Raw genomic sequence first — 22,122 nt, 5'->3', positions numbered from 1 at the left:
CACAATAATAATAATTGTATTTCAAGTATTTGCAAAGTCAAGTTAGTTTCGTACTAAGGGAATATTCTTGATGATGGTTATAGCTATCCCGAAATATCAGGATTTTTTTCATTATTATGCAAAAAAAATATGTACCAATGAATGTTAAAATTTAGGCAAGAGTTAATAATGTTGAGATATGAAATATTTGTGGATATTGATGAACAACATCTATAGATAATACAATCGCTTCGCTTCCTTTTTTTTATTTAACTTTTGCTACTTTTAAGTTAATTCGGTTTTCTAGTTTTTTAATAGAAAAAACCTAATTTTTTAGTTTCTGGCTAATCACATCAACAATATTTAATAATTCATTTCAATAACAATGCTTTTTTTTAACTTACACATGTTAATACATTTTGCTGAAACGTCTGAAAAAAAAAAGAAATTAAAATTTTTTTAGACTGCGATTCACATACTGGTTAATAAAATGTTACTAAAGCACAACAATAAAGTTATTCACACGCAGTTTAATTAAATATTCATGTGTTAATTAAAAAAGGGCTAAAACTTCATAAAGCCTGGACTGTTTACTCGCGCATTTTAAATAATTCTATAAAAAACTATTTGTGTATGATATAGAAATTTAACTGCAGTGAAGTGGAGTGATTTTTTTACATACATTTTGGCTTTTTTTGCCTCCCCACGCTTTAATTCAATCATGGTCCACGTATATCATCTCCTCATTAAATGTGCCGTCAAAATAAATTTAAACAAAAAAAAAACAATTTTTTTAGATACTAATGTGGTTGTTTTAATAATAGCACTTCTCGTTTTTTAGAAATTATATTTTTTTATATAAAATTAAAAAAAACTTACTGTGTGCGGGAATAATAAATAATAAATTATGTAGAGAGAAATCTATGGACTTTTAAAAAGCACACTTTAAAAAATAAATAAAATATGTCTTTCCACTTATTTTATGTTGATAATATGTTATGCTTTTTGAGACTCTTTTTCTCTCCTATTTATTATTAATTTATAAATTCGAGTAAAAAGTGTAAATGAAAAATTGAAAAATATACGTCTCACTCCCAGAAATCTTTGTTTGTATCTTAAAACAAATAAATAACTAAAAACTACTAAAGAAATAAATAGCAAGAATATTTTGGAACAACATATCTCAAAAGCCAAACGGGTTGAAAAACTAAGAGTTGGTAGTCAAAATATATTTTTTGACTGCAATTTTTTCCTTTTAGAATCTTGCACCCCATGAACAAATGTTAAAATAGTACCACAATCGAATTGTTACCATAATCGAAATTAGGGCTTAAACTGATATTTCAAATAAGCCATTTTAACTAGAATAAAGTTATAACAAAAAGAATAAGGAATTCGTAGCTATGGTGCCTTATAAGCAGTAAATCAATAGTTCTACTCCCTAGATTTCAAGCAAATTATGTATATATGTTACGGGTAAAGTTAGAATAACGGTTAAACTTAGGTTTACCCGAATAAACTGCACAATACCCAGAAAACATGGGTAAAGTCCAAAATATTAATAAAATTGTACACGTTTCGGGCTTTACCCGGGTAAACCGCGTTCTATCCGCCTTGGTGTGGTTAATGTTAAAAAATAACGCCATAAATATTTGGAGAAATTTATTTAATTAAAAAAACAGATTTTACAAATCAAAGGTTACACTAAAACTGTATCCTAACAAAGTAAAAGATAATATAATCTATTTGTTCAAACAAGACAAGCTGCTGTGACATTTCGAGTTACAAAGATTTCCAATAGCTTTACATTTACATTTATTGGTCATGCATTTAGTTTTACTGTTGCATCGTTTATAACCTTGACCTCCTAAAAGTGACTGTTCGTTTGCAAGTTGTCTTAAATTTTTCTTTTCCGGTGATACACTTTCCATCTCAATAAGCTTCTCACTGCACATAGAAAATTGGTTCCTGGAAAATATTTCTTCGATAGTTCCTCTCTTGTTCGCTAGCTTATACAAATCATTGTCAGTTTTCTCGATAACTGTCATGAGAATGTTTCTAAAATCACCCCTTCCTCGATCAACGTCTGGAATTTTTACTCTCACTGATCTCCAACAGAACATGGGGGAAACTTTGAATTAGATAAAGCTTTCATCTTCTTTGCTTGATTTTCTAAATTTCTTTTTGCGTCTAGTCTGTTTGACTGTATATTCCTTTGGTACAAGCAAAGTTCACACCTTATATTCCCTGATGTATTTAAATTGTCACACTCTACACACTTGCTCTGATTTTCTGAAGTTTCTGTAGTAGCTGTATAAGCATTTTCTTGATAATTATTGTTGCCATTTTCCATATTGTCACCTTCAGTAATATCTTCTTGCAAATTGTCTGGTTCTGGGTCACTATCCATAGACTGGTTTATATTTATTTCTTGTTGAGGCTGTTCACCTAAACCAAATTCCCTTACCACTTTCTCGAGCTCTTCTTCGTTTCATAGATTTTCAATAGCTTCTTTTGGAAAAGCTGATGTGGATAGGCTGATTTTAATATCATGCCCAAACATGGCGGCATAAGGAGCTTGTTTTATCCCATCATGGTATGCCCTATTTTTCATTAACTGAACAAATTTTAGACCTTCTGACCATCGCGTGCAGTTTTCATCGTCCATCCACGTCATAAGCATGTTCTGTATATCTTGATTTGCTCTTTCCACGCTGCCTTGTGACTGACTGTGACGTGGTTTCCCATGGACTATTTTAAGGCCACTCCACATCGTACATAACTCTTCAATGACATGGTTGGTGAACTCCCGGCCGTTGTCCGATTGTAGTATAGCTAGGGCGCCGAAAATACGAAATATGTCTACCAGGCTCTTAGCTACTTCCTCAGCGCTTTTCGACGTTAATGGACGTATTTGAACAAACTTAGTTAAGTGATACACCATAATAAATTTGTATTCTCTATCCGGATGGGATTGCATGTCAATTAGATCCACTTGACAACGGCTGTTCATCTCCGAAAAAACCATTGGTTTAACCACAAGTCCTTTTTTGGCAGATTTCAATTTCTTTTGGCACCCTTCACACAAGCGCAGATATAACTTAATAACATCTTGAGTTATATTCTTCTACTTTTTTTTTACATTCGCTTTCCATACGGTGCTTACCGCCATGTCCTATAGCTAAATGTGCATCATGCAAAATGTCAAACATTTCGTCGTTTGTAACGTAATATTTAATGCTAGATTCACCTGGCGATACACGAGCAATAAGCTTTTCAACCCCTCTAACAGAACATATGTCAAACCTCTTTAATCGCCGATATTGTAGCGTAGTCTTAGTTTTAGAGTTTTTTTGCCAACTTGACTGATTCTAACATTTCTTGGTATTGTTCATTATTAAAATAAAAACTATTTGCACTTTTCGTAGACACCAACTCGTTAAAAACTTCATAAAAACGCTGTGCTAAACGCGCACGTCCACTCTCTTCGGTTGCCATTTTAGAACTGAACTGAACGTGGTGAAAGATGATGCAATAATAATTCCTACATCCAACTTTACCCACGCAAAAGCGGATACAACGCGGTTTACCCGGGTAAAATCCAAAATATGTGTAATTTCAATATTATTTCGGACTTTACCCATGTTTTCTGGGTATTGTGCAGTTTATCCGGGTAAACCTAAGTTTAACCGTTATTCTAACTTTACCCGTAACATATATACCCTTGGAAAGTATAGTAGGAGATAAATTGGGTAAAATACATACTATTTCATAATATAAAACTTTTTCGACTTTTTACTGGCAAACCTGAACGTTATCAATTTCATAAAATTTCTATTACCATTTATTATAGTGTAGGTGCTACTATTGTGCAATACTAAAAACTAATTTTTTGTGATGACGTAAATAAGCAATATTTTTTAAATTGTGCTATATGTAAGAAGCTATTTTTTGTATGTTAATACTCTGTATTTTACAAGGTGTTCCTTAGAAATGTGTTAATATAGAATATAATTTATATAAGCTATTAAGTGATGTCGGATTATATTTTTATGCAAACATTCATTAACTAATTTTAGTGTATAATATAAAATCCTCATCCATTTTTTCCAAGAGACCACACAAAATGTAAACAAACAAACAAAAAACAATTTCACGGTCTAATAAGCAAATTTTTATTGGCTACACGTGTTTCGCCTCGTATAAGCAGGGCATCATCAGGCCTTAGGACCTTCACATACACAGTAAAACTAACTAAATAAAATTGTTGTTATTGTTGTTAGTTTTACAGTGTATGTTTAGGTCCTAAGACCTAATGATGCCCTGCTTATACAAGGCGAAACACGTGTAGCCAATAAAAATTTGACATTGATTTTGTGACATTGTTTTTTGTTTCTGTTTGTTTAATTTTAGTGTTTTGAAAAAAAAGTATAATCTTAAATTTGGTTTGAATTTAGCTGGTTTTGAAATACGTGTTTGTTAAATCAGTAAATAATAAAAAAATACTGCAAATCCAAATCCAAAATTCGTACCAAATCTACCATTCCGAAATTCACCATTAGCCATACGTAATCCAATTGTTTAAAAATTCGCTTTCTTGATCGGTCTTTATAAAGATTGTTTTTTATTTTAATTTTTTTCCTCTACTGAATTATGAAATTAAAACAAACATCATCTGGTAAAAGATTATACCGCTAAAGTGTAAATCTTACGACAGACACTTTTTTTTAGAATTTGCTTTCTCAGTTTGTCTGTATCTTACGTAGTCATATTTAAACATTTTCTATTGGGTGATAAAAATATAGTCCTATGGTTGGAACCTCTGGTGTGACACTCAAATTACGAGACACTTTTACCACTAACTAAAACTCTTTATTTTTTCTCCCGACACGTGTTTCGCTAACGATGTTAGAATCTTCAGGGAAAGACTAAAACTCTAAACTTTCATATGCATCTGATTTTCTATTGTTATTAACTGGTTTAATAATTTTAAGTTGTCTATCCCTACAGTGTGGCCAGTATTTAAAACATGTTTAGCCACACATGACTTTTTAACTCTATCATATTTCGCATGAGCTACATGTTCTTTAGATTTAACCTTAATTGATCTTCTGCTTTGTCCTATGTATTTTTAAACTTTAGTTTTAGAGTTTTAATCTTCTTCCGAACATGGTAATATCATTAGCAAAACATGTATCGAGAGTAAAAATAAAGAGTTTTGGTTAGTGGTAAAACTGTCTTGTAGTTTGATAAAAATATGTAGCCCTTTTCATTATATTCTTAAATGAAAACAATATCATCGGCAAACTGAATCCTAGATATTTTTTCTCAGTTGTGATTTCTATACTGCCCAAACCTAAAACTAATAAAACTGACTTAAAAGTTTTTAATGTAGGTTTTCAACAATTTATTTACCTTAGAAAGTATTCTCAAATTTCTTACCTCATACTGGTATTTATTTCCTGAATTAGAACTAAATACTGATAAGAATCGGAAACGATAAGGGCGCGCTTAAAAGGGTTGGCTCTACATAGTACATTTTAATCTTTATTGTAATCTAAATAACATAATTTGAGTGTTTCAGAATAGCTCCAAGGTAATTTTCATATGCTAGACCAACAAGTTTCTTCCTTTTTTGTAGGAAAAGACGAGATCGGGATGTTTTTAATAAATCATTTGAACTCTTTATTTTTATAGTCTTATATAATAATTAGACAGTTTTCCCATCCCAATGGAAACTCAGTTTTATCACGTCTGTATTTAAATGTGGTGGTCAATTACAGGAGTATGCGCATATAGTCTGCCATTCAAAAACTTCTGGACAGTCTTATTTATGACCAAATTAATTTTTATTGCAAAGAACTTCTGTTAGGTGAACAGCATGACTTCAGTCGTAGGAGGTCTACTATTACAAACTTGTTGTTGTCTCAGGGTGCTCTGTTGAATGCTTTGGAAAAGGTTGAATAAGTGGATATAATATATACAGACTTTTCCAAGGCATTTGACATTGTCAACCATAGCTTATTACTGGAAAAATTGAGACTTTCGTTTGGTGGCTTGGTTTGCAAGTTTCCTTTATAACAAGTTTTTGGAGGTATAAATTGGCAACGCTAGGTCGCACTGATAAGGTGTCTGGGATTCCACAGCGTAGTCGCTGCTCTCTTCTATTGTTCTGTTTATTATAATATTTTTGTTTGCTTTCAAAATGGTAATTTTTTGTTTTTTGCTGACGATTTAAAGTTTTATTAGGTGATCAGCTTAGAACAAGACATGGTTCTTTCGCAAGATGATCTGAATAAAATATGTGAATTGTGTGTTGGGAATGGTTGGGCTTTGAATGTGGGTAAATGCAGTTACAAACAAACGGGTAATTTCCTCCTATAATAGTGATAATGTTAATCTTAGGTACACTGAAGTAGTAAAGGACATTGGCATCTTTTTTGATGAACAATTGAGTTTTAATACCTACTACACATTCCAGTTACTAATGACCTTTGTTACCTATGATGAAACAATGATCTTGCTGAATATACGAAATTTACTCAAGAGGTGCACTAAGAATAATTTAATGTTTTATTATAATTTGTTAAACTTTTGGATGGCCTTGTGATTTGTCAAACTACGAAATACTTAATAAAATTTTATTTAATATTCCACATCGTAATCTAAGGGTAAATCGATTGTTTTCTTTGCCTCATCATCGTACCAACTCTGCTATGTACTCGCATGTCTAAAGAACCTTGAGGCTAGTAAACTCTATTAGAATTAAAATTTTGAGAATTTCTCACTGCATTTTGACATTTTTATTAGGAGTTTGTAGAATTTTGTCTTTTAAAATAATTTTGCTCTATGCTTAGTAATTTGAAGTGCATTTAATCATTGTCATTGATAATATCTTGTTTTTTCTTTAAACTCATTTTGCAATGCCAATGTACATTTTGAGAGATTATTATTGCTACTTGTAAAGCAGTTTCATTATTCATGTTAGAAATTATTCAAACTAAGTCTTATAATTATTGTTCATTGATGGTTGGGTAGTTTGAGTTTTGTAATGAGGTTGATCTATTGTATTATTCATTAAATTTAAATTAAATTAATTATGGACCAGCTTTTTCTTTGCTTGCTACTTGAGGTTGATCTATTGTATTATTCATTAAATTTAAATTAAATTAATTATGGACCAGCTTTTTCTTTGCTTGCTACTTGCCTTAGAGAGTCTATTATTATAATAATAATTTTTGGCGAATTTAATAAGCTTTGTGTAAATACTGCGATACTCATTGCAATAAAAAATCAAAAAGTATGTTCTGTACCGTATGTTCAATTTAGAAGTTTTTAAATATAAAAATAATTATTGGAGAAAATTTAACTAGCAAATAAAGCTCTTCTTTCTTGAAATCGTGTTGATACGTACTTCGATGGCAAATAGGAGCTAAAAAACAAAAAATCATAGAATTATGAGTCTATTTTACGGAAGATAGAACTATATTATCTAAAAATGTTGATGAACACATAATGTGTTCGTAGTGCCAAAAACATAATAAAATTAAACAAAAATCTACTTTTTAGTTTTTGCCTCTATTTTTATTTAAGGTATAGAAGCTTTATAATACTCTTGGCCAGTCAGTAGCACCTCCTTTAACATACATTTTAATGCTTCTATTTTATGAATTGGGAGCTCTGTTGATACTGTTGATGCTGGATATCGCTTTGATGGACAAGATACTTTTCATGCGAACATTTATCTTTTATTTTACACTCCCTTAATATATTACTTGAATATGTTAAGTAATAGTAAACAACATGCGGCATTAATTTTGAAAAGCATAAAAGCCTTTGGAAAAAGGTACTGCCTCATATTGTAGTTTAAAGGACAGATTTTTAATATCAGTCGATTTCATTTGAATTATTTTATAGGGTTTGTGGCGATTAACTTTTAAAAGAACTGTGATAAGTGAGAGTCGACTATAATATTCTACTTTGCTTAGTACCCTTTCTATTGCACTATGTATAGAATAGTTCCTGAATACAAGAGTGACCAGGAATCGAATATTTGACAGTTATACTTTGCAAGTCATCTGCCTGCCAAAGAAACTGTGTAAGGGTAAAGGACATTATCGAGTTCCAGTTCTGTGGAACGCAGCTGTCACTCCATAGGGTTTAATTGTGTTGAAAATAAGGCCCAAAGTATTCAGATAACTATAGATCTGAATACTCCACTGTTGTTTTTAATTATAGAAGCATCAGCATATTTGTCTTCTTTATATTTTGACTACTGAAATAAAGTCAGTCTGTGCAAATAATTCAAGAAGCGCGTTTTATTTCAATAAAATGCTCTATCTCGGGATGATCGCTTATTAGGCTTAACAAAATTTTATACAGAGCATTTACTCTATCTGTGTCTTCTCTCCTAATAAGATTTTCACTGCATATCTCGCATAATACCTGGTTATGTAAAGACATGTGCACGGTTAAATTGTAAACAGATAATTTGCTTTTATAGAAAAACTTCTGCTATTGGATAGGTTAGGACATTTTTAAGATCAAAACAAAAAACTGCCTTTTCTTTATACTCTCTATCAAGGGTTCTCTTGTTTCGACCTGCTTTCTTTTCTAACATGTGTTTTTCGTATTCTTGTCGTGATACATCATTAATCTCCCATTGCTCATTATCCTGCAACCTTTGTAATTCCTTTGTCGCGTTGAAAAGCAAGGTTAAACTCTGTTGAGAAAATTTCTCGATAATAGGACAGTTTAACGAGATTTTTATATTTTTTGGCCATTTCCTCATTATCATGATCATAATGTTTTGCTATATTAAGACTTGAATTGAAGTATTCCCTTGACGTGTCAGCTCAGCAATAGTCGATCTTTGGAATTAAAGTAATGTGGTCCTTTAACTGCTTGCACTCTTTCTTTGGTGCTTCTTCTTATAATGCTTCCCTTGCATCAGACTTTCAGGTATATTTCCCACTGTATTGATTGTTTCATGAATGTTGTATATAGTTTTTTGATATTCAGAGTTTTAAGAAAAAGTTGCAGACAGACATTACAGACCTGACTTTTTTTATTGACGTGAAAATAAAACAAGTACGTGTTCTGTTTTTCTACGCCTTCTTCGGGTTTTTTGAAAAAAACCTTTGGTTAAAACTTTTCCGTGTTTGATAAAATACGTCAAAACAAGTCGTTTTTCTTCCTGTGTTAGTTTGTAGTAACTCTGCAATAAGCTTATACGAACTTTACCACTAATATCTTCGCTATTTTTGCGCGTACTAGTTTCTTTCGTTATATGTGTCTTTCGTAATATATGCTTGGCCTCTATTTTTTTAATCTTTGCGAACAACTTTCGCCCATTTGGATGAATCTCGTCGACGTCTAAACCAGTTTCTTGACTTTCTTGCATAATAGTATTTTGTAATTCATTCCTACTTGAAGTTAAACAGTATTGAAAATGTTCAGAAAATGTTCTGTTTCAGATGAAACAGAAGACGTACTAGCTTCAGCCGTTTTATTTAGTAAGGGTTTACAATATTGCTTCGACTTTTGCTTTAGCTGCAGTATTTTAGGATCTACCTCATCTTCACTGCTAAAATAACTAAAAGTGGAAACATAAATAGATGTAAACCTAACTTCACTAATCTAAACTTACCTGTCGCTTTTCGACGGGACATACTCCTTATCCCTATCGCTCACATATCTAGCGAATGGATCTTCTGCATCGGATGCTATGTTTAATTTTTTTTTGTAAGATAAACACCACTTTTAAACAAAAGCAACAAAATTTTATGTAGTGTGAAATGTTTACAAAACAATCATTAAATATTGCAAAAATTCTATGTTGTCACATAGAACTTTGTAACTGATTCACGCTTCCTAGTTCTATGAGATACTACTATTTATTTTATTAACAGATAAACATAGAACTTTGAAACCCCTTACTAAAATGAAATATAGCTGAGATAGAACTTTGAGAGATATTAATTCATAAAAGTCCTAAATTGTGACATAGAACCCTATAACTCTGAACCAGCGATATGGTCAATTTATGAAACCCCCTCCGACCTTCTACAATATCATATGATTATTGAATTATAATTTGAAATTTTAAGATACTTTTAAGGAACAACTTGAGAACAAGCAGGAGGCAATTCTTTGCCATAAATATGCCTCAAATTAAAACTAATTTAAAAAAAAAAACCTCCTAAACTTAATGTGTGCTATTATTAAGACCACAACCACGTATCTAACCGCAAATTTTCACAGGACTGTGGTATCTGGGACAACTGCTTTCGTCCCACACGTCGCACTAGGGACTCGAAAGAATGCGGCTGTCAGTTCGCTTTACTGCACCGCGCCGAAGGGACCTAGCAAGAAATGTACGACGTGATCGATATGGCGGAAATGCCCGATCACGTCGAACAACAATCGACGTCGCCCGAACACGATCCGAACGTAAACCGAGTCGCACAGTTACTGGCCGAACACGAGCACATGTTCGCTCGGGACGAGTCGGTCGTTTCCGAGTGTTATGTCGACAGTACTTGTGAGGTCGACTCGATGACGTTGTTGACCGAATGTGCCGTAAGTTCGTGCACAACTATTATGTTGTGAGTGATTTTGCTTTACGCACAACTTTTTGATACGAGAGTGTCTTTCAAAGGTCGTGTGTTAAATAGTCCAAAGCAGTTTTTAGTCTTGGACTATTGAACATATAGAATCCTATAAGATTCTCGGTATAATTCAAACTAGGCCTAAAATAAATTGATGACAACGGTGCTATTTGGTACAGAAGTCAGCCTTGTTGGTGCCAGTGTAGTAGAGATTTACCACCTTTTGCCTTCGCTCAACAAATTATACTGGGTGTTCATATTATTGAATTAGTGAACAAAAACCGAACCAAAGGTTTTTGTATGCCATTCATTACTGGACACCTTGTATGTTATATGGTATATCTGTGGGCTTATCACTGCTGATTTTAATATGGAGAATGATATTCTTCATCTTTTGACACCTTATTGCCTTTCAGAGTAGTGAAACTGTGAGTTGTTGTTCAATCACGCTTTTATATGAACTGCTTTTTTGAGTGACAAACACCACTGTAAAAAAATAATGTATTTATGTTAGTAAAAAAAAATTTTTTTCAGGAGCGTAAGTATAAAGAATTGTAGACAAATATAGAACACGTATTTAGGAATTAAATGCTTTTAAGAATAATTAAGAATAAAGGATAGAATAAAGATATATAAAAAAGAAACGCATAAATAAAAGTAAATACTTTTTCCTTAAATATCCTTTTACCTAATTTATCATCAAAAAAAGCAGAAGAATTAAAGTTCCATTAAAAAAATTGTTTCTTCTTCCATGCAATTATTTTTTCTGGACATTGAATTCACTTATTGTCTCTTTCAACACTTGTTTTTAAAAATTATTTGTATTCTCCAAGTAAGTAAAAATAGCTGTTTCGTGTTTGTGACCCAAGATCTTCAATATTACGGAGGGTTGTTGGGTGGAGTCAGAAATAAAACAGAAACCTGTTTACTTAAATATCAACGTTTCGACTTATATTAATCTGGTTTTAAACGTATAGGTATATACTTCTTTCTTACCTACTAATCCTTAGCTTGTCAACATAACATCGAATCATAAAAATGAAATAAATAAACACTCGGAAGAATAAAAACATTTGTTTCTTGGCCTATTGTTGATTCTAGTTTGACCACAATAACACCTCCAATTTAAGCCATGTGAAAAATAATTCTACGCTCCTATTATAAATGTATTTTAATTATAACTAAAGAAACCTAGACTTAGAGGTGTAATGTATAAAAAATTAATTTTATATATTTTTTTTAATTTAAAAAAAAAATTGAACCTGAATGTAATTTTAATTGTGTCGTGGTTTTTGTTGTTTTAATTTTTGTACACGTAAAGAACATTTATTTTAATAGTGTTTTTATGTAAGTACTTGAAATTACTTTGTTTCATCTCTGTGATTACTTCCATCTAGAATCCATTTAGTGTCCTGAGAATGACTTAATATAAGTTGAAACGACATTTAAGTAAACAGGTTTCTGTTTTATTTCAGACCCGACCCAACAACCCTCCGCAATAGTAAAAATAACATTTTCCACTTCTATGCAGTTTATTTTTTCCTGAAACTAAACGTTTTTTTACGTCTATACATTTTTAGAAGAAAGATGGAACATAATAAGTTCAACTATTTGAAAGCAAAAAGAAAGATATTAGCTGCTGGAAAAAAACTTAAAAAAAGAATATAAAACTGGCTGAAAAAAGAACTGGAAAATCATCAACTTTAATGAAAAAAAGGTCTTGAAGTGACCAAAAAACATTTAGAGAAGAGGTACTTCAACTGTGTAAGACAACATATAATTGCATTTTACAACAAAAATTAATTATCATATACGAGAGTGTTAAATACTGATTGCCAATTTCCTCTAGTCATTTTCTCCTTTGAAATCTCCGGAAATAGAATAAATTCCATGCCTCCTTCAATATGGTTTAGATATACATATATTGTTTACTCATACGGCTTAAAGGTAGTTAAACGAAAACATTAAATTAAGTACTCATACTACCCAACTAATGAGACAAAAATTAGAGTTAGAAAAGGAAACAAAAGAGAGAGTCAAATAAAATGGTAAAAAGGTAATTTATTGAGATGTAAGGATCCATAAAACAAAGATCATTACAGAAACAATTAAGGAAAACAAAAACATGAAAGTTCCCAACTCAAAAATATAAAAGGAAAAATCCACGCTGAATAGACTTAAAGAAATAGATTTAAAAAGTATAGATATAAAAGAAAATATAGAAGTTAACAGAGCAAATTACCCAATTATTTGATGATTTCTACTCTTACCTAGTATATAAATCAATAACACCCAAGATCAACAAAAAACAAATTGATAATAGGACAATATTAAACGTAGGGTCAGAAAATATTGTAACGATATTGGCAACGCTGGGACTATCAACTGTTCTCCGTCATTCCGGAATGACATAAGTGGGCTGCATGACGTGTTTGAAGATGCGCGGAAGGTCAACGAATCTTCCGGAATTGTGGTCAGCCGAGTATATAAGGAACCGCGTCGCCGCTAGGAGGCAGTTGACAGTTTAGTTCGAAATATTGTTGTTATATTTAAATCGGACATAAATAGTAGTAAATTAATATGCTATGAATTAACTTCTAGTAGTCGTAAGTGGTCGTGTTTGGTGTGTAAATAAATCAGTTAACTAGTTTTGCGCATCAAGTATTTTAGTTTACTCTTGTAAATTTGTGACTAGAGATTTCGTATTAGAAGTGGTATATTATGGGTGTATTGGTCAATTGTTAAAGAAAACGATTTGTTTCTAGCCCACGTTTCAAATTATATTTCATTCATTTTCAGGGTATAATTCGAAACTACAAACAAATAGTTTTCTTTAACAATTGACCAATACGCAAAGGTAAATAAAGAAAGATAAAAAAAGGATTTAAAGATAAAAAAAGGGTAAAAACGCTACAACATGCCAGAAATAACCTGTGACGAAATAAGATATTCCTTGAAAATAATAAAAAATGATAAAGGTCCTGGAGCAAACCATTCGGAGAAAAGTATTTAGAAGAAACACTCCAAAAACTATTGAATAGTTGTTTACAGGAATCATCAAAACTGTTCACTCTAGCACTGGAAGATATACAGGGTGTCCATTTATAAACTGACACATTTTAACTGCTTATAAGTCGAGAACGAAAAATGACAACAATGTGCGGTTTTCACAGAACTTCATCAATATTTTTAAAGTTTTTTTTGACAGTGTTGCCAAATTTGAAAATTTGCCTGAAATAAAAGGAAAAAAATTCATGATTTTCAAAGGCCGATTTCTCAAAAATTTTAAATGTAACACCCTGTACTTTTTAATTTCATATAAAAGCCTGTTAAATCCCCTTTCCGAAAATGTATAAATTGTCTTAAATTCATAATTTTTTTTACAGAGACAATTTTAGTAAATGACAGTAGTAAGAGACTTTTTGAAAATTTTCCTACAATAAATACATATTAAATAACATTCTCGGTATCAAGTGACAACAATAACAATTATGGCTTGTCAAGAAGGCTGTGAGTTGCACAATTTATTTTGTGGGCTTCAACTGCTGTCAAATCTTTTTAACGTCATTCGTTGGGCAGTCCCAATAATCTGATTTCTATATGTATTTTTGCATTTTTTAAAGATTTTAAGGTTTAAACATGTTTACCACCCGGGAAAAGGCACGTGTTATTATTTAGTGAATGCAAATCAGTTACGCAGACGAGAAGAAGATTTAGGCTGATTTTTGAAAGGGCTCCACCTTCACGCAATTCTATACTTCATTGGGTACGCTAATTTTCCCAGGAGGGAACAGTTAAAAGAAAAGTTAGAACAAACCCAAATGCACAAGATAATCTGTTGGATGATATTTTGCTGGTAAAAGAAGTGTTGTCCTTAAACAATAACCAAATATCTATTAGGAAGATGGCTCAAACGACAAATATGTCAAAAAGTAAAGTACATAAAATTCTAAAAATAATTAAGTTTAAACCCTACAAAATTCAAGCTTTCCAAAAAATAGAAAATCGCGCCCTTGAAAAAAGATATTTAATGTGCGAAACACTACTAGATCTTTTTTGAAATGAGCCAAATACCAATTTAATAATGTCTGATGAGGCAACATTTCGCATCAGTGGTCGAGTAAATAAGCATAACTGCCGAATTTGGGGAGATGAAAATCCTCGAGTGTATAACGAATTTGAAAGAGATTCTCCTAAGCTGAACGTTTGGTGTGCAGTATCGAAATCTAAAATTTACGGACCATTTTTTTTTCAAGAAGCAACAGTGAATGGAAACAATTACACCGATATGTTGGAAAAAAAATGTTATCCTCAACTTCAGCAGGATGGAATTTTAGACACGGTCTACTTCCAGCAAGACGGCGCACCACCACACTTCTCCAGGGTCGCAAGTGATTCCTTAGATATTACTTAAACAGATGGATAGGGCGAGCAGGTCCAATCGAGTGGGCACCTTATTCTCCCGATCTAACCATTCCAGATTTTTGTATATAGGGATATGTAAAAGACCGTTGCTACAGTCCAACCCCAAGAAATTTGGATGAACTGCGCAGCAACATAGTAAACATTTTCAACCAAATTACACCGCGAATGTTACAAAACGCCTTCGGCAACTTATTTCTCCGTCTATATTTGTGTTCCGCGCAAAATGGGGGTCATATTCAGCAGCTAATTTATTAGCTATAAATTAAAATTAATTTCTTCAATTGTTTGTTGTTAAAAATATTGTAATTTAATACATAGAATAAACACTTTTTATAGACATGGCAATAGCGCAAATTATTTAATTATGATAATGCTAAAGCGATACATAGGCAATTACCAGAAAATGTTCATCAATCACCGAATATGTATTCTAGCAAAATTTTCAAAAAGGTGATCATTTACTTAAATTGGCTCTGTAAAAAAAAATAATGAATTTAAGACAATTTATACATTTTCGGAAAGGGGATTTAACAGGCTTTCATGTGAAATTAGAAAGTACAGGGTGTTACATTTAAAATTTTTGAGAAATCGGACTTTGAAAATCATGAATTTTTTTCCTCCTATTTCAGGCAAATTTTGAAACTTGGCAACACTGTCAAAAAAAACTTTAAAAATATTGATGAAGTTCTGTGAAAACCGCACATTATTGTCATTTTTCGTTCTCGACTTATAAGCAGTTAGAACAATTAAATATAACATCAAGAAAAATGGGGCTAAAAATGAACATCAATAAAACCAAGATCATGTTACTCAATCACATTCAAGTATCACTATCCAACGAAACCATTGAAAACGTTGGCAAATACGTATACCTGGGTCATCTTATTAAACTAGGAAATGAGAATCACAAGTCGGAAATAAAGCAAACATGACGTTAATCTCGAGTGCTTTTGGAAAAAGACATTTGCCAGTAACAACATATGGCCTGGAATAATGGCAATCACAAAAGGCAGTGCAAACCATATAAGATATATGAGACCGAATCAGAAACGAGGAAATAAACATGATGAACGAAGGTGACCGACGTAATCCGCGACATGGGCAGGACTTTGTTGCAAGGCAAGATGAGAGTAGATGGACCAACAAAGTGATTCACTGGCATCTCAGAGAATGAGAATGACATCAGGGAGGTTGCCGGTAGAAACTGAGCACAACTAGCGCAAGATCGACAGGAATGGAAAAGACTCGGAGAGGCCTACGTCTAGAAGTGGACCAGATAAGGCTTGTGAAAAAAGAAGAGAGACTGCACGCATAACTTGACGAATTAAAATAAAAAATGTCTCTTCTAAAATTCCAGACTGCATAGAAAAGTTGGGTTGGGTTGGGTTGAAAAATAGATTTTTCAAGTATCTGAAAAAATCCTTGCCCAGGCTATGTCGCAAAGCCATTGCAAAAGTTGAGTGAAAGTGGAACCAGAAAAAAAATTTGTTGCCTAAAAATTTTTTTTTCTAAATTGAAATTAGTTAAAAAAGCTGGCTTTTAGTTTTAAAGAGGATATTTCAACCAATATAATAAAAATTAATGTTAAAGACAAATTATCAAAACCTTAAGCTGAATCAGAAAACAGTAACAATTTTAAAAAGGTCTGTTTGGGAAATTAAAAACCACTTTTAGATTGATTCAAAAATTCCAGACTGCACAGAAAAGTTAGCCTGAGAAAAATTAAAATTGCTGAAATTAATTATATCAAGTATCTGAGAAATTCTTTTAGTTTCAGTGAAACTGCCTAAAAAGAAATTTTATTATTTTTGTAAATAAACAATAAAATGGAAACAATAAAAAAACATTTCAACTGTTTAAAAAAAAAGTTTTGAAGAAAATGCATAATTATTTTCTAGAGGACTTTAGACGGATGTGATATGATATAAAAAGCAGAAAAAAATGTTGAAATTATTACTTTTCCAAAAAACCGAAAAAATCAGAAACTGCTTGGAAGACAAAAAAATTAAAATAAAATTAAAAGAACAGTGTTGGAATGCAAAGTTCAATCATCTAAATCAAACAAGAGCGGACTTTAACTGTTAAGAATAAAAGATTACATTTTGTCGAAAAAAATACATTTTAATCGTAAAAGAAAGTAATAAAATGTACTTTTAATTGCTTAGAATTTCAGTTTTTACAACAAAATATTAACTGAAGTGGGACCTAAAAAACAACTTCAACGTAAAAACTATTTTAACTTTTCTATACTTTTAAATTTCCGGAAAGAAACTTTAGAAAAACTTTACGAGACTCAAATTCCCAAGACGGTTAAACGATCTTTGGACCTAAACATATGTTTTTAAATAGTGGATGGGCGCCACAATGTAGCTATTCTTTCTTCAAAAAAGAAGGACTCAACACAATATCTGCACTTTTTATTAAGATTTGATGAAATAATGCAATCTGAACACCAAATCTTTTTTTTAAAGGGTCCAAAATAAACTCTGTGGTTATATACGCCCGATTTAGATTACATTTATCTTATTTCTCTAAAAGTTTTAGTAATAAGCAAAAATTAGATTTCTCCTTTCTTTTACTTTAACCGCAAATTACTCTAACCCAGATGCGAAAGTCCGGTAATAATGCGAATCGATTTCTGTGACCTTGAAAAAAGGATCTCAGACAAATCGCATGACGCACAACTATTTTGGCTTTGGGAAAAGGGGCTGCAAGGCAACCGCATGGATGTCGAATATCGTTTTAATTTCAATTGAAAAACTATAATTTTCATTATAGTAAAAAATAACAAGTTTGGTCAAAAGTCTCGAACTTACATTTGGATATAGAATAGGTTACACGTGTTTCGCCCCTAAAGGCACCATCAAACCTAAATAAAAATAATAAAATACTACAACCAAAGTAATTGGCCAGACCTAAATCAACACTCCATTGGCAAGTGCTTTAACGCACTTCGCCAAGTGGCACATGTTATAGAAAATAAAATATACTGATCTTTATATGGACCAGTTGCATTATTTAACGTCATTAAAGATTAAACCGGGTTCGAAATTGTTTACACAGACCAATACAGGGCTCCTATTTGCCCTACTAATGTCCAACTTTTCCAAAAGATCCAGTTTCACACCCTTTTTACACTGGTACAACAGCGTAATTTTATTAACAGAAAAAGAGTGACCCAAAGATACATTAAAATTAACCGACATAAATTGCTGGACAATCATTACAATTTACTTATAAGGACATACACCCCCTAATGACCTAAAATCTCGTTTTTGTCCTTTACCCTAACAACGTTTTTCTTTAGAGTGTTGATTTTTTTAAAAGAAATCGTAAAATCAATATTTTAACAAAAAATTAGACCTTGAGATATAAAAAATTTCAAAGTACGAAAAAAATTATTTTTTTGGTGAGTGTATAATATGGTAAGAGGATTTCAGTTTTTTGGGAAATTTATTATACATTATATAAATATTATTTAAAGGAAAACCATTATTAAAAGCAATGAATTTAAACAAATAAGTTTTGAACAGAGATAAATTGAACAGCCAATCAAATAAGGAATAAAAGGTGAAAAGTTGTGTTAAAGTGCTTTGCGCTAAAGATTTTCTATAGATTTCAAATGCAAGTTTGTCATCTTTATGTGTCAGTAATAAAACCAAAAAAAGGCAATTTCTCAGTATTCTCTCTTTCTAATGTAAACTCTATGCCAGGACGTAAAGTCTCCTAAAAAAATCCGACAATTATTCGTCATATCCTGTTTATAATATAAAAATGTCGTCCACGTATCTCTTAAAGGTTGTAATAAAGTTAGATAGGCCACTTGGCCTTATTTGTTGGTCTAAATGCTCCTAAAGTCTTCAATAAAAAATCGTGACAACCATGAACCCATAGCCTACCCAGTATATTGTCTGTAAATTGACTTATTGAATTTAAAAAAAATTTGATCTAATATTAAAGAAAGAAAAACCATTAGGTTATCTATCACGATTTCTGGGAGTGGAAGAGGAAGATACTCATTTAGATGCTATATCCTGGTCAGTCAATAAAGGATATCACAAGTCAAATGGGATGTTGTCTTTGGTATTTTCGGCAGGACATATAACAAAAGTGCTCTTGGATTCATGGGATAAAGTTTAGCTTAAAACTATTACAAAATCCTAAAGTAACTAATCATTGGTCTAAGGTTTTGTTCACTCTTATGATAAACGAGTTGGTAGGGTTGACCTTTTGAAAGACATCTGAGTCCAAGAAATCCACATTTGCAATAAAGTCCCATCTCCTAAATATCATAAGGCAAAAAATTCTTGTCTTGATTATAATTAGACTCGAATGGAAATTTTTCGAAAACATTATTATTCGTGCTCTTAAGATATTTTTATTAGCTAGGTTTGTGGTCTGCATAATATTTTCTGATTCTACTGCCAAAATTTCTTTAATTTTATTAGTTAGAACATCAGAAAAGTCATATTGCAGGTTTAAATTAAGTAACTTTCCTTTCTGTGGCATGAATGTTACATTGGTTAGATTGAAGAAACGTGCCGCGAATTTAACGTTACATCCGCTTAAAGACTACTGATAGTCACGTTTAGTATTGGATCTAAGGGAAATTAACTGTATTGATTTAAGTTTAGTCAATTTATCACAAAGTGTCTTAAATTGGTAACAGTAAATACCTTCAAAAGACTGAGTTTTTCTTCTTCAAAAGATGTTACGCTATAGCCCACTTCCAGAAATCGTGATAGATAACCTAATTGTGCTTCATTCTTCAGTGTTGGACCAGAATTTTTTCAAATTCAATAATTCAATTAAAAGACAAAACACTGGGTTGGCTATACGATGTCCTCTGTGTTTCATTCTCGTAGAGAAAAATTACATTCTCAATTTTTGTTGGGTCGAGATGTAGTTGATTCGCCAGGAATCAATCTCCTACTCTATGAATACAAATATCGATAATTCATCTTAAGCTATTGCGGTTATGACAATTTTCAAGAAAACGGATGTCATCTGCGTAAAGAGTAAGTCTTAAGCTCTAGAATGACGATGTTAAATCGTTTACATAGATGAGAAACAGCAATATGGAGCTGTGGGGTACACCATACCTCAAGACCCTTTCTCCAGACATTTGAGTCTTCCATTTGAATATGTAGACTGATGCCTGTCTACTAGATTGCTACTAATCAAATTGCAGCTTGACTCATCAGGGAAACTTCATAAAACTAGCTTAGAAATTAGGATGCTGCGAGAAATGAATATAGGATGCAGTCAGGGATGCATGCAAGGCTTTGAAGATGTCACAAAAGATTGCTCCTACGAAGTCACCTTCCTCCAGGCCCTCCACTACATCCTCACATAGCCTGCTCAGTACCATTATGGTAAATATCCCCCGCCTTCTAAAACCAAATTTTTTATTAATGACAGACTATTGAACCCAAAATAACAACACAGTTGATTCTTTAAAGGCACAAAAATGTTAGACAAAATAGGGTTTAAATAGATGGGTCGGTAATCATTAGATGAATTCATGTTTTCTTTCTTGAAACCAGGTTCTACTATGTTTGAAACTCCAGGATATACCTATTCTTCAATACAAGAGTTAAATAACTCGATTAATGGGATGATCACTTTTAATGATCACTTTTTAATTTTTTGACCAGAATTATGTTCAAGCCATATATATCTACACTACATTTACTCTTCAGGTGCTCTATAGCCCCAGGAACCTTATTTATTTTTTTTGTGCTCTCACGTAAAGAGAACACAAGGTGAGGGTTCACAGGGCTAGTTTCTTGTAGGTAGGAGCGAAAATACCTATTAGCATGAGTAACTCTGGCAATAATTTTTCCGGCAACATCTGCAAAAAAATTATTTAAGGTATCAGGATCGGTATTACTAGAATTAGAATTAGCATTATTACCTCCGATGTTGCACTAATGGTGTTGTCTGCATTTTTTATGTATTTACCATTAGTATTTCTTGGTAAATACAATTTACCATTATGTATTTACCAAGAAAATGCGAATCTGCACCTTCTAATAAACTATACAATTGATTTGTACCCTTATTTGTGATCGGTTGAATGAAAGATGGTCAGATAACAAAGGATTAAAAACATTAATGGTAAAATTACACTGCCTTTAATATTGGGTTTCCATTTTAAAAAAAATTGTAAAATAATACAATACGGAAGAGAATTTTGGAATGCTGCAAGGAAATTAAACCTTGGCTGTAAGAGGAATTTTGGCTTACCAGACAAGTTTTTAAATGCAACTGCTCTTAGGAACTGAAATCTGTATCTTGTATATTTCAGTCAAAATCTTGTATCTTTCAGATTTAAATACTACAGCTAATACAATTTCAAATGAAAAACTTAATTTTTATAAAGCTAACAGGCATTTTAACACAAGGTCTTACCTAAATTTTACACAATTGGATGAGCCAACATTAATTAAAATCATTAAAACAATACACTGTAACGCAATAGGTGAAGACTCCATAGGCTTAAAAGATCTAGAAATGTGCCTACCATATCTTACAAAACCATTATTAAATATTTTAAATAGCTGCTTATTACAAAATTTTTATCCTATAATTTGGAAAAAAGCTATTTTGAAACCTCTATCAAAGGTAGCTGATCCAAAAGGGTTTAAAGACCTTAGACCCACTAGTATACTGCCTCTGGTATCCAAAATTTTAGAAAGGTTCGTGCACCAACAAATATGCAGCTTTGTTGATTTTTATAATATTATCCCGGACTGCCAATCGGGTTTTAGAAAGAACTTTAGCACTACCACGGGTCTAGTACACCTTCTTAATAACTGTAGGATAAATGAGGAAAAAAAGGAAATAGAGCTTTCGATAGTTTAAACCACGAAATGTTATTCGCAAAGCTTTATTATTTTGGTTTTTCGAATAACGCGATTGATTTCTTTAAGTCATATCTTAATAATAGAGCGAATTGCGTAATAATAAACAAGGCTTCTACAAGTGAAAAATCAAGTTATTATCCTGTATCTACCGGTGTTCCGCAGGGTTCTATTTTGGGGCCGTTGCTTTTTTCATTGTATGTTGCAGATATAAAATCCTGCATAAAGTACTCAATGTTAGA

The 22,122-nt window shown here is 32.0% G+C and overlaps 1 protein-coding gene across 4 annotated transcripts in view; it reads left to right on the top strand.

Moving 5' to 3' along the window:
• LOC126742535 (fibronectin type III domain-containing protein 5-like) overlaps positions 1–22,122 on the top strand; it is a 183,128-nt gene that overhangs the window by 151,060 nt on the left and 9,946 nt on the right. Inside the window, exon 7 of one of the 4 annotated variants that reach the window (XM_050449190.1) lies at positions 10,243–10,475. The exons of the other annotated variants lie outside the window; for them this stretch is intronic. Within the exon in view, the coding sequence (XP_050305147.1) occupies positions 10,243–10,347 (105 nt within the window). The 3' untranslated portion in view covers positions 10,348–10,475. Of the gene's footprint in view, positions 1–10,242; positions 10,476–22,122 lie in introns of those variants that run through there. 4 annotated transcript variants of the gene reach the window in all.

The sequence above is a fragment of the Anthonomus grandis genome, chromosome 11, assembly GCF_022605725.1.
Source record: "Anthonomus grandis grandis chromosome 11, icAntGran1.3, whole genome shotgun sequence".
Lineage (NCBI taxonomy): Eukaryota > Metazoa > Arthropoda > Insecta > Coleoptera > Curculionidae > Anthonomus > Anthonomus grandis.
Note: the sequence above shows the minus strand (reverse complement) of the source record. Positions and strands in the feature narration are given on the sequence as shown.